The sequence below is a fragment of the Phoca vitulina genome, unplaced genomic scaffold (assembly GCF_004348235.1).
Source record: "Phoca vitulina isolate PV1807 unplaced genomic scaffold, GSC_HSeal_1.0 scaffold53, whole genome shotgun sequence".
In the NCBI taxonomy this organism is placed as follows: domain Eukaryota; kingdom Metazoa; phylum Chordata; class Mammalia; order Carnivora; family Phocidae; genus Phoca; species Phoca vitulina.
This window is the reverse complement of record NW_022589756.1, coordinates 8,986,028-8,999,596: the sequence shown is the minus strand read 5'-3', so window position 1 is coordinate 8,999,596 and position 13,569 is coordinate 8,986,028. Positions and strand designations below refer to the sequence as shown.

Sequence of the window (13,569 nt, the reverse complement as noted above, 5' to 3'; positions counted from 1 at the left end):
AAAAAAAAAAAAAAAAAAAAAAAAAAAAAAAAAGTAACACAGAAGAGCAGTTAATTTATAATTTCATATAGGGTCAGCAAACTATGGCTAAATATGGTCTCCCATCTGTTTTTACACAACCTATGAGCTAAGAATGGTTTTCACAGATGAACACTTGCAATCATTACTTGGTGACAGAGAATACTAACTTTGAACATGAATTAAGCAAAGTATTATATCCTCCCCACCAAAAATTCTATTCTTCTCATTAGACCTATATTTTAAAAACTATATTCAATTACTATTATTCTATATTGAATTTTGTCAGTAAAAATTTGTGATCTTTTTGTTTTATCTTAGCTGTAAGTATGTGTATTATAACCTCAATTTTGCCTCTTGGCCACAAAGTGTAAAATGCTTACCATCTAGTCTTTTCCAGAAAAAGTTTGCTGACCCTTGATCTGAGACAAAGGGATCATGAAATCTTCACAAATCATGTTGTAAATGAACCACAAACTTCTTACCGGAGCTCAAGTTTCTTTAAAGATTATTTGAAGCAACAAAAGAAAAGATCCTATCCAAAAAGAATCAGCTGTGATTTGAATTAGAGCAGATATTTTAGCCCCTTGGTGAGGAGAGGCGATACATTCTCTTGGTGGATTCCATGTTCCCTTTCAGGAATTCTGGAAAGGGGTAGAGAAGCGATAGTAGGGACAACCTTCAGTCTGAAGCTCTACAGTATATTCCTGATCTACTGGTTGGAAATCCTAATCAAAAAGATTCCTAGAGAAAGAAAATAGTCAGCTGCCTAATCCAATATTTAAAATTTCTCATACTCATCTAGATTCTGATCTAGATACCAGCTAGATTCTTTCCAAAACTTTCACTTGTTTATATTTGAAGTATTTCTTTGAAAAATATGCATTCTCATTTTATTTAAAAATTGTGTATCTGAAAGAAAAAGGCACAAATAAATACACTTTAAAGTCAAATAAAACAAACTGCTCAGTAAGATACAGGTAGTATAGGCCTAATGGCTCTTAAATATCCACCAATAATTAGCTGAGCAAGAGAGAACTTCAGCAGTATGAATTTCATTTGCTTTATGTAAATAAAACAACCAAATCATTCAGTTTCTGATACAACTTCAGAATTAATCTGAAAAAATTTAAATAAAGCACTGCATTGCAATATATAGAATATCCTTCTAGGAAAGTGAAAACCAAGTTTAAGAGAATATTTATTAAGGTTAAATAAAAAATGTGCTTTTGGGGAAAATGATTAAATGGTATTTTCTTGACTACTGATTTAAATTGGAATTTAAATCAATTTATCTTAAATCAAATTCACCTAGAGTAGACACTAAATCATAAAGAGGACATAACACTCAATTATTCCAATAGGAAATATCCAGTTTGTGAATTATTCACAGCTTTGCAGTATGATATTATCAAGGACTGCATTGAGACAGAAGGAACTTCAGAAAGTCTGCAAAATAGCAGTAATTCACTTACCCTCTCATAGACTATATTTTTAGATACTTGGCAAGTTTGTAAGTGTCCACGATGAGTAAAAAAAAATAATAACAAAACCTCTTTTGTCAGCTGCTTTACCAGAGAGAAGCTTTTTCAAATCGAAGAAAAACACAAGATTTAAAAAATAAGGTTATGCTCGGGCAAGTCATTTAATATAGCTGGACCCTGGTTTCATCATCTAGTAAAATGAGAACAATAAAACCCTCATCACAAGACTCTTAAAAATTTTTCTCCACACACTGAAATTAAATTTAAATGAAATATAGTATTAAATGTGTGCATATATGTGTGTGTATAATAAATAAAATAAAAAATTCTTCAATGTAAAAATTTTTGAAACTTCAGCATTCAATAAACAATGACTATTATTTTATAAAACCCCAGAAAGAATTCCAGGTAAAGAAGAAACAAATGATCTGCTGTAACTACCTATGACTGAAGTAAACATCTGCATGAGGTACTTTAAGGCACCATGGAAAGATTTCTATGAAGTCAATTTAGACACAAGCAATGATGTGTCATCTAGTTATTTTCACTAGGTACACGTATCCCCTGCTTTCTGAAAGTTTGCATTACGCCACTCTGCTTTTATAAAAGACCAACATTAGTATGGTAACAGCATTTTTTTGTAAAAGTAAAAATCCCCTTCAGATTTCTTTCAGTTAGTGAAAACAGGTACTAATGGAGGCTTTCCTAAAAGTGAAGTGGTATAACTCAAGCTTTCAGAAAATACAGAACCTGTATTTTCAAAATAGTAATGGTATTCAACTTTCACTTGTGTCCAGTTCTCTTGTGTATTTCAAAGACCTCCATTCTACAGGGTTAACTTGTTCTTTAAACTTTCAAATATCCCCCCTCATTCAGTCTCCTTTAACAAGTTGCCTCTCCTACTGTCCACATCGTAACTCTGTGAAATGACCAGTTTCTTGGTGTGAAAACTCCTTCGTTTACTCCAAATCTAATTTTCATATACTCTCCTACTACTTACTTTCTCCCTTTATTTGAAATTTTTCATCCTCTTTAAAAAGAATGAATCCCTTTTCTTCACTTTTTTTCTGAGTACTAATTTTTTCAAGTTTTTATTTTAATCACCCAGCACTCATCACAATTCACTTCTTATAAAATCTCACATTCCTCATGATTTGTATTCCTCGAGTCTTATGAAATTAAAGTGAAACACAAGTTGATCTTTCTTTGATTCCATAGCTTACTTCCAAGATAAGCTACCAGTCTATTTGCATCAAACCACTTAAAATCCATGTCATCTCCTCCTACCACCTTTTCCAAATCACAGCCATGTTGAATTCTTCTCTCTGAGTGCTTTCCACATAAAGATAAAATTCTTCCTTTCCATCCTCCATTACCATCATTTTTATAACTTGCTAAACTTTCCATTGTTATCTACAGACCTTTCTTAATATCCAAATGAATTAATCAGTAATGCCTCTTTGTAGAATCACCCTTTCTTTAAGACACAATTTAACTGTCATCTATTCAGAGAAGTTCTCCCTGATCCTCACAGCTAAAAAAGATCTCCTTCTTCTAATAACTAACTTTATCATTTCAATTATACTACTCACATGCTAATATATTACATGCTATTCTATATTATAGTTGTTCTGATCTGGTCTTATCGCTCCTACTAGACTGAAATCTTTTAGCACAAAGATTGTGTCTTATTCATCACGGGGTTTGCATATAATAGAGCTTAATTTGTTCAATGAATGAACAAATTTGTAGTTGAAGATAAAAGGTTGTAAAATGGCAAACCTGATCTAGATAATTTAGAAAACAGCTCTAAATTCTTAATCTCAAACATGTTTAAGCTTCCCAAATCAGAATGGAAAAAGTTATTTATGCTAGCTCAAAATGGCAATCCTTCCATTTCTGGAACAAAGACTATTAAAGAGTACATGTTTAAAAGTTGTATGCTTTAAGATCTTCCATATTCTCTCAGTTGATATATACTACACATTCTTTAGGACTCCTTAAAGGCAGCCATCTATCTCAAAGACTTCCAGAGATGGAGCAATACCTACAAAGAGAGACTATATCACAGATGGGAAAATACAATTACATACAAATTCTTTAACTTTTGAATAAGAACCTGCTCCCTTTCATTTCTACTCAGGGAGATAAAGCATAATTTAAAATTTTTAAAAGAAAAGCTACTCTATATGTATACACAACATTGTAACTGAACTTAGGAAATACTTATCCCTAAATCACCGATTGTTAGGGATCTAGTTAAGCATTCGGAATAAAGTCCTGGATCTTATATAAAATACAAACAGTCATAAAATTTAGTACATGGGTAGTTAGGAATAACAACTTAATACATGGCATTGTTTATGAATTCCTGATAAGCCTCATTTCAACTGTTATTTTATAATATATACATGAAAGAACAGATCTACACTATAATATTAACAAATGTATATATATACCGATATATAAATATGTATGTTAATAGATGCATTTTAAAAATACTAATATGTGAAATGGGTTTTCATTCTAGCTCTTGGCTTTAAAGTCCGTCCTAAAATGTTATATATTCAATAATTTGTTGAGAACCCACTATCTGGTTTCTTTTTTTTTCACCCCAATCAATTAAAAAATGGGAAAACTAGCAGTTTCTCTCTTTCTGATTCTTTCTTAAGTTGATCAGGTGTACAGTTATAAGTTAATTTCTTTTTTTTTTAAGATTTTATTTATTCATTTGACAGAGATAGATACAGCGAGAGAGGGAACACGAGCAGGGGGAGTGGGAGAGGGAGAAGCAGGCTTCCCGCAGAGCGAGGAGCCGGATGCGGGGCTTGATCCCAGGACCCTGGGATCATGACCTGAGCCGAAGGCAGACGCTTAACGACTGAGCCACCCAGGCGCCCCTATAAGTTAATTTCTATAAAAAATTTCCTTTGTGTACCTTGAAATTAGTAGGTGTTAAGTCTATGAACTCAATGGGTTATGTGATTTGAAAAATATTAACTTATGATTGAGTGCTATGGAGCATGCAAGATATGACTTATATATGATTATCTAGAAAAGGAGGCAGGAAGGCATTCAGGTACCCATTCTCCCCACTTACAGCCCACCAAATCTAACCCACTACAATATCATAGTGTTGAGTGATTAGAGAGGGCAGTACAGTCCTATGTGGCACAGGATACTCAGAAAAATTCACTGCTCAAAAATTTCTCTAACATTCTACCAAATAAAAATTCATCTGGTTAGTAACTGATTTGAAGTGGCAAATACCATGTGACGGTAGAGGGAGGGAGGAACAACAGCCCATTAAGGCATTCACAACTTTCACTTGTGTTACATCAACCACTGTTCTTAAAATCTTATTGAAATCTACAGACATGAAAAACTTATTTACAGAGGCAACAGATACCAGAGACATGGTAATAAAGACATAGGTTAGAATTCAGGCTCTGCCACTTAATATTTAAAATTTCTTGGGTCAGTTATTTAAATTTTATGAATCTCAATTTCTCTGCTGTACCTCATACACAGCATGGTTATAATGATTAAAAGTGAGAACAGTCATGCAATAAACTTCTCCCTCTGACCTAAGGATTGTTATTACGTGCAAACTTGAGAAAAATAAGAGGTGGGCACAAAGGAGGAATGCAGGTGTGGGTGAGGACACAATGGCAGAGAACCACAGAGAGCCAGAAGGTTCAATGAGACCCTTAGATGATGAGAGAACCGAAGTAGCAGTTCATAGAAAGAAGCAGAGAATAGGGTAAAGATAAAGTATCCTAACTATGCAACAAGTGGCAGTAAATTAAATGCTGGTAACAATGCAAAAACATGTATATTTTTAATGATAAAACTTGAATGTGTGTTAATTGTGGGATTTAACTACAAATCCTAATCATTGCTAAATAGGTTTTCTGTTTATTTTGAGAACATAGTTGTTGTATTACAACATTATGCCAATGTAAAAGCTAGTAGTTATTTTTTTAGACCCTTGTAGTCAAATTTTAGACCTTGGCCAATCTTCAGAGCCTTTTGTTAACAAGAAAGTTTCCCCAAATTTTGTGGTAGTCTAATACACATTTGGGAATTAATTGTTATGTTAAAAGCTTATTAAAACTGATTAATGACAGCAACAGTATAAATTTTATTGTTGATTCCTCTCTACTCAGGATAATTAAAAGCTAACCTTGTCATATTTCAATGACTTAAGTAACTTCTACTTGCTGCAATGGTTCTCCCTCTCAATCATGACAATGATACACATGTTAAATTCAAAAGGAACATCTAAACTGTGGCCAGCTGCTTTAACAAGTGAAAATGAATTCAAAACCAAACTGATCTCTTATATTTTTAAGTTTGTTTTTTTTTTTAAGTTTATTTATTTATTTGACAGATAGACACACAGCAAGAGAGAAAACACAAGCAGGGGGAGTGGAAGTAACAGGGCTCTATGGCTGCTCTATGAAACTATTCATTACCGGAATTACATTGGAATCTAGATGCAATAGTCCATTTAGTTCACAATTCCATATAAGGCAGTGCTACCCTAAAAATAAAGTCGGGACAGTTTATTTAAAAGATTTTACCACTGTGGTACTATAGAATAGATCTTCCATATGCAATATTAAGTCACCATTATACTATCTTTAGTCTTAAAATCCTTAGGAAGAACTATAACTCATAATTATAGGTTCTAACTTTATTCTGACAAATTTGTGCTACAGCTTCTTTATCTACTGTAACTAATCTATCTGCAGGCTTTCCTCCTACTACAGTAGTGATAATCTATTGAAAATAATGCTTTTATCATGTCTATTCCTACAGACCTGTAAAAAATCCTTAATTCCAATCAAATTAAACATAAACTACTTGTGTGGAACTCAAATCTTCCCAAACCTGTACTGCATCCTAATATAATATTCTTATTACCATAGTCTAGCCCATGCAACCTTTATAAAACTAAATATGCCTTGCCTTCTCTACCTTTTACTATTCCCTTAACTTTAAATAAAGTTCCTATATTTCAAAACAAAAGCTATCCTTTTAGATTTAGCTCAAATTCATCCATTCACTTAACACATTAAACCCTTAGCATGTGCCAAGGACAATTCTAGATCCTGGAAACAATATTCAAAAACACATGATTACTGGCCTCAGAGTGTTCCAGGTCCAGTGTGAAGCCCTTCCTAATTACCTCTTTTGAAAGTGGACTTCTTTTCTCAGTGTTTAAAACAACAAAGGCTTACACTTACCTTGTAATAGATAATATATATATGTGTGTATGTGTGTGTGTGTGTGTGTGTGTGTGGCATCTATTAAATTAGAACTTTTAGCTTCTTAGGGGTAGAAACCATGTCTATTTTTCTTCCTAAGAACACAGCTTTTTATATAATAGGTGCTCAAAATTATTTTGTTGTGGTATGTTAGAGTGAAAAACTAAGTGTACAAATTCTGTATCATGATAAAATCATCTTTTCTCTCAGAAAACTCTAAGGATTAGAATGTGTTAACAATTCAGAAAATTCAGATGTTAGCAATTAGTACTATAAAGAGAAGGCTAACTTCTGCTTTGATAAACAGAATGGAAAAGGCTTATCAGGCAGCAAAGAGGGCTAAGGTAGAGAAGACAAAATTTGAATTAAAATCATAAAATTTGAAAATATTTTCTTTCATCTCCAAGGGGAGGAGGGGGAAATCATAGTTCCTATAGGTAAGTAGCTGAAATACAGTATATTACTCAAAACCAATCTAAGAACATAAACATTTTGGGGACTCTGAGTAAGCAAAAGAACTAACCTCATTAATTCCTCCACTTTATCATCTACATCTAGGTCCTCTTCTGAGGCTTCAAAACTGTAAGACCTCTGACCCATGCTGTTTGCATGGTAGCGAGTGGGTGACATCTTTCCATTGGATGTGGATAATCGCTCATTATTCTCCCTCCCATTTTGATTGGTAGTGCAAGGCTGTGGGGAGGTATCATAACTGTTGCTAGGAGATGGGGACATTCCAGAATGCTGGGTCTGTGTGGAAGCTGTAGCTGTAGAGGAAGATGCTGGAACATTGTTGGTACTATTTCCATAAGAACTTCCTCCATAGCTGGACCTTCTTCCAAACTTGTCACTATGCTCTTGATCAAGACGGTCCAAAGTTTCCAAGGCATGGAGAATTTCATGTTTAGTCATTCCAGTACGCCGAAGGCGCTGAAGGAGATCTATCTGCTCTATGGTAAATCTGGGTTCATCTGTATAGTGAGACATGGTTTCCAGCAAACTAAAAAAAAAAAAAAAAAGAAAAAAAAAATCCTTTTATTTACAACATGTATCAAAGAACATATCATTATAGAGAATGCTCAGGAGATGATGCAAAATATTTCTACATCAATTTCTTTACTGAAAATGATTAACACATTATTATTATAACAGTTATTATCACTCCATGCTAAAACGTTTTTTGTCATGGCAAATGGATTGGTACAGTTACTGAGTTTATTAGCAGATGGATATTAGGTGTAACACAAAACCCAATTTCATATGGCATACAATTTACACTTTCCTCAATTTGGTAAATATCTGAACCAAAATTTCAGTTATGGCAATAATACCAAACAACAGATTACATACATACACTTTTAATCCTAGCCCATTTGTGATTATTCACAGGTGTTTTTTCCATCTCAAATTCATTACTCTACATTAGAGTACTACTAATGAAAAGTTGTTGTGAAAACAGTTTGTATTATCTTGTTTTAATAAATATCAGCAAAACTGACCTAGGAAGTCTGTATCTTCATTTAGTGTAAACAAATGACTTGGTAAGGTAAGCTCAGGCAAATACTAATAACCAGCAAAAATTTAAATGGAAAAGTAAGAAGGTACATAAAAAAACTTATTAAGCACCATTTCACCCACCACTTAGCAATTTTGTTTAGTATCTCATCTCTGTAATGCATTCTCTCTTAATAGTTATCCCGAGAAATGGATCTTTGATGGTTGCAGCCAAACTATTCATTTTTCTTGGGAAATTGCTTCCACTTTATGTTTCCTTTAACTAACACAAGAAACTGTAGCAAGCCAGAAAATGTCAGAGTCATAACAATATTAAGTTTAAGCAAATTATCAAATTTAAAAGTTCTCACTACTTGAATTCCTTTCTTAATAAAACCTGACTTTCCTAATTTAAGATTTTTTTAAAGATTTTTTTTTATAGTTCTAGTACCAAATAGGATGCATGGCATACAGTAGGCTCTTAATAAATGTTTGATAACGGAAATAAATGTCAAGGAATTTTCTCATCCTTTACAGGTAAACATCTGTTCTGGGCCAGTTCCCCACAGCTGTTCAAAGTCTGTTTCTTCATCCCTCTATACTAAAAATTTACTGAACATTCACTTCTAGGCAGGCATTGGGCAAGAGTTTCATAGAATGTAATTTCATCTGATCCTCACAACAAAGTCCTGTGGCAGACTTTTAAAATCTTATATTGACTGATCATTGAGGAAACTAAGTCTCAGAGTGGTTCTGTACCTTGCAAAAAGTCTGATTAAGAGTAGAAAAAAGATTTAAACCTAGATCTTACTGACTCCAAAATCATATATTATTCTGCTTTCCAACACATAGCAGGACTTACTGGAATCCTATGATTTGGGATATAGGCTGTTGAACTCTTAAGTCTCCAGTTAAAACCACTTGGATAGGGGGCGCCTAGGTGGCTCAGTCAGTTGAGCAGCTGCCTTCGGCTCAGGTCATGATGCCAGGGTCCTGGGATGGAGCCCCACATCAGGCTCCTTGCTCAGCGGGGAGCCTGCTTCTCCCCTGCCTGCCGGTCCCCCTCTTGTGCTTGCTCTCTGTCTCTCTCTCTCGTTCTCTCTGTGTCAAATAAATAAATAAATAATCTTAAAAAAAAAAAAACACTTAGATAAAACCACTCTACTGATGGACTAGAGGTCCTAGTAATAGGTTTTTAAATTTAAACCTTTGCTCCACCTGGAATTTATATTTACTTAATGAGTGTGAAAGGATTTGAGCTTTATTTTTTCCCAAATGCATAGGTGGCTGTCCAATATGCTTTACTGAGTAATATGTCTCTTCTCCTCTAATCTGAAATACAACCTTTTTCATATACAAAATTTCCACACAAATCTCTATCTACCTTTGGATTCTCTACTCTGTTCCACTGATTTTGTCTTTCAAATCCTTCTAAAAATAAGCAGGCAGAAATCTAGAATTTTTATGTGAAATCACTCTACTTTTAGAGACAGGCTAATTAAAAATAAAACAAACACATTTTGTGGACCACAAATAACATGCTGCAAGCCATTTGTGTCATAGGTCGCAGTGTCTGCCTTAGACTTGTATGTTATCTTCCGCTGTCTTCCAATACTCACTGTGACAAGCTATCCATGATACAAGTCCTATTTTCATGATTATTACATTCTTTCTTGATTGCCTGGGTTTTTCCTCCAACATTTTATAATGAAAAACATTAAACATACACAAAAATTAAAAGAAATTTGCAGTGAACACTCACATACTAACCATCTATATTTTACTGTTAACATTTTATTTGCTTTATAACTTAACTATCCCTTCCCTTATGTAGCCATACCTATATTCATCTTATTTTTTATGCATTTTAAAATCAGTTACAGACATCTGTACACTTTCTCCTATATACTTCCACATGCATTGCATTAATTAGAACCCAGTATTTGTTCAGGTTTTTTCTTTTGAGGTAAAATTTACATAAAAGAAAATACACAAGTCTTATGTTTACCATTCTATGACTTTTGAGAAGTACATGCTGTAAAAAAGAAATACATAACCTGTGAAAATGCCTGTGAAGATACAGAATATAACTAACATCCCAAGAAGTGCCCCCTTCCCAGTTAATCCTTGGCCCCTTCTCTCACAGGGAACCACTGCTCAGATTTTTCCCATCACAGATAAGTTTTCCCTGTTCTAGAACTTTACATAAATGGAATTTCTATGTACTCTTTTCACTCAGCATAAAGTTTTTGAGATTCATGTCCAATGTAGTGTGTATCAGCAGTTTGTTCCTTTTTATTGTTGAGTAGTACTTCGTTATAGGAATATACTACATGTTTGTTTATCCATCCTATTTTAGACACATAGACTGTTTCCAATCATTAGCTATTCTAACTGCTTTGGCTATGGGGCACCTGGGTGGCTCAGTCAGTTAAACGTCCGACTCTTGGTTTTGGCTCAGGTCATGATCTCATGGGTCGTGGGGTCAAGCCCTGTGTGAGTCTCCTGGCTCAGCAAGGAGTCTGCTTGAATATTCTCTCCCTGTGCCCCTCTCCCAGCTCACGAGCTCGTACTCTCTCTCACTCAAACAAATAAATCTTTAAAGGCTTTGGATATTACAACTGTACTTTACTACTTGTTAGCTTAATATATCCCCCTCCCTAATATATCATCATTTAGTTGGGAGAGAAGAGAAAACTGCAACCAGAGTAACTCATTTATTTTTTTCTCCTGACCAATTTCAAAAGAACAATATACCTGGCTTCACATAAATGATCTATTATTAAAATGTTATGCAGTGTTGGTAATGTTCTGTGTTCTATGCTAGTTATATTACACTGGTATATACAGTGTGAATATCCACCAAGTAGTGACTACTGATTTGTGCATTTTCAGTAGGTATATTAGGCTTAAATAAAGTTTGTTGAAAGAGCTATGTGAACATTTTCCAAGTGGCTTATAAGAGACACTTAATACTTTAGTTTCTGCTATAACCCTTAGCCATTTGTCTGCTCTATCAGTGTTTAGCAATGTATTAAACCCTAATCCTAGGAACTTCTCTTTAAAAGCAGATGCCAAATGACACAAACAAATGGAAATATATTCCATGCTCATGGATTGTAAAAACCAATACTGTTAAAATGTCCATACTACCCAAAGCAATCTATAGATTTAATGCAATCCCTATCAAAACACTAACAGCATTTTTCACAAAACTAGAGCACATACTCCTAAAATTTGTATGGAACCACAGATGACCCAAATAGCCAAAACAATCTGGAAAAAAGAAGAACTAAACTGGAGGTATCACCATCCCAGATTTCAAGATATACTACAAATCACTAGTAATCAAAACAGTATGGTACTGGCACAGAAATAAACACACAGATCAATAGAACAGAACAGAAAGCTCAGAAATAATCCCATGATTATGGGGTTAATCAATCTTTGACAAAGGAGGCAAGAATATGCAATAGGAAAAAATCTCTTCAACAAATGGTGTTGGGAAAACTGAACAACTACATGCAAATGAGTGAAACTGGACCACTTCCTTATACCATACACAAAAGTAAACTCAAAATGGATTAAGGACCTAAATGTGAGACCTGAAACCATAAAAATCCTAGAAGAGAGCACAGACAGTAGTGTCTCTGACACTGGCCATGACAACACCTTTCTAGATATGTCTCCTGAGGCAAGGGAAACAAAAACAAAAATAAACAATTGGGACTACATCAAAATAAAAAGCTTCTGCACAGCAAAAGAAACAACAAAACTAAAAGACAATCTACTAAATGGGAGAAGAGATTTGCAAATGATATACCCAATAAAGGGTCAGTATCCAAAATATATAAAGAATTTATACAACTTAACACCAAAAAACCCAAATAATCCAATTTAAAAATGGGCAGAGGACTTGAATAGACATTTTTCTAAAGAAGACATATAGATGGCCAACAGACACATGAAAAGATGTTCAACATCACTCATCAAGGAAATGCAAATCAAAACTACAATGAGATATCACCTCACACCTGTCAGAATGGCTAACGTCAAAAACACAAGAAACAAGAAGTATTGGTGAGGATGTGGAGAAAAAGGAACTCATGTGCACTGTTGGTGAGAATGCAAACTGGTGCAGCCACTGTGGAAAATAGTATGGAGGTGCCTCAAAAAATTAAAAATAGAACTATCCTATGATCCAGTAATTCCACTACTGGGTATTTACCCAAAGAAAATGAAAACACTAATTCAAAAAGATAGATGCACCCCTATGTTTACTGCAACATTATTAATAGCCAAATTATGGAAGCAGCCCAAATGTCCACTGTTAGATGAATGGATAAAGAAGATGTAGTATATATATATATATATATATATATATGTGTGTGTGTGTGTGTGTGTGTGTGTGTGTGTGTGTGTGTATATAGAGAGAGAGAGAGAGAGGAATATTAGTCATAAAAATAATGAAATCTTCCCATTTGTAACTACATGGATAGAACTAGACAGTATAAATCTAAGTGAAATAAGTCAGTCAGAGAAAGACAAATACCATGATTTCACTCATGTGGAATTTAAGGAACAAAACAAATACAAAGAATAAAAGAGACAAACAAAAAAAACAGACTCAAATATAGAGAACAAACTGTGAGGGGGAGGTAGGTGAGGGATGGGTGAAACAGGTGAAGGGGATTAAGAGTACACATCATGATGAGCACTGAGTAATGTACAGAATTGGTGAATCACTATATGGTAAATCTGAAACTAATATAACACTGTATGTTAAATATTCTGGAATTAAAATTAGAAATTAAAAAACAGGGGCGCCTGGGTGGCTCAGTCAGTTAAATGTCCCAGGGTTCTGGGATTGAGCCCCACACCGGGCTCCCTGCTCAGTGGTGAGTCTGCTTGTCCCTCTCTCTCCCTCTGCCCCTCCCCCTGCTTGTGATGCACTATCTCTCTCAAATAAATTTTAAAAATCTTTAAAAAAATTTTAAAATAATAAATAAATAAATAAATAAATAAATGTAACTGCCTAATCCCTTTAGTAATCCAAATAATTAACCCCTGAATTTACTGATTTGGTAAGTTGAGGTTTCTATACATTATTCTTTCCCCTTGTAAATAGAGTAGACCTGTCCTTTGCTAACTTCAGTCTTAATGCTTTCAAAATACACCCTAAACTGACCTTAGTTTAAATGGGACTTCGAGAACTGTTTTTATTATATGGACAAAAAACATCAATCCTGATTTTTTCCTATTTATTTTCCTATCCTATTTATATCAGAGCAGGTAGTATC

General features: G+C 34.2%; 1 protein-coding gene across 12 annotated transcripts in view; it reads right to left on the bottom strand.

Moving 5' to 3' along the window:
- Positions 1–13,569, bottom strand: part of HMBOX1 (homeobox containing 1) — a 206,621-nt gene that overhangs the window by 106,310 nt on the left and 86,742 nt on the right. For 11 of the 12 annotated variants that reach the window (XM_032389158.1, XM_032389155.1, XM_032389154.1 and 8 more), the window contains one exon: positions 7,299–7,775. In XM_032389158.1, coding sequence (XP_032245049.1) covers positions 7,299–7,775 — 477 coding nt within the window. Of the gene's footprint in view, positions 1–7,298; positions 7,776–9,131; positions 9,270–13,569 lie in introns of those variants that run through there. The other variant, XM_032389161.1, reaches the window with a different exon arrangement.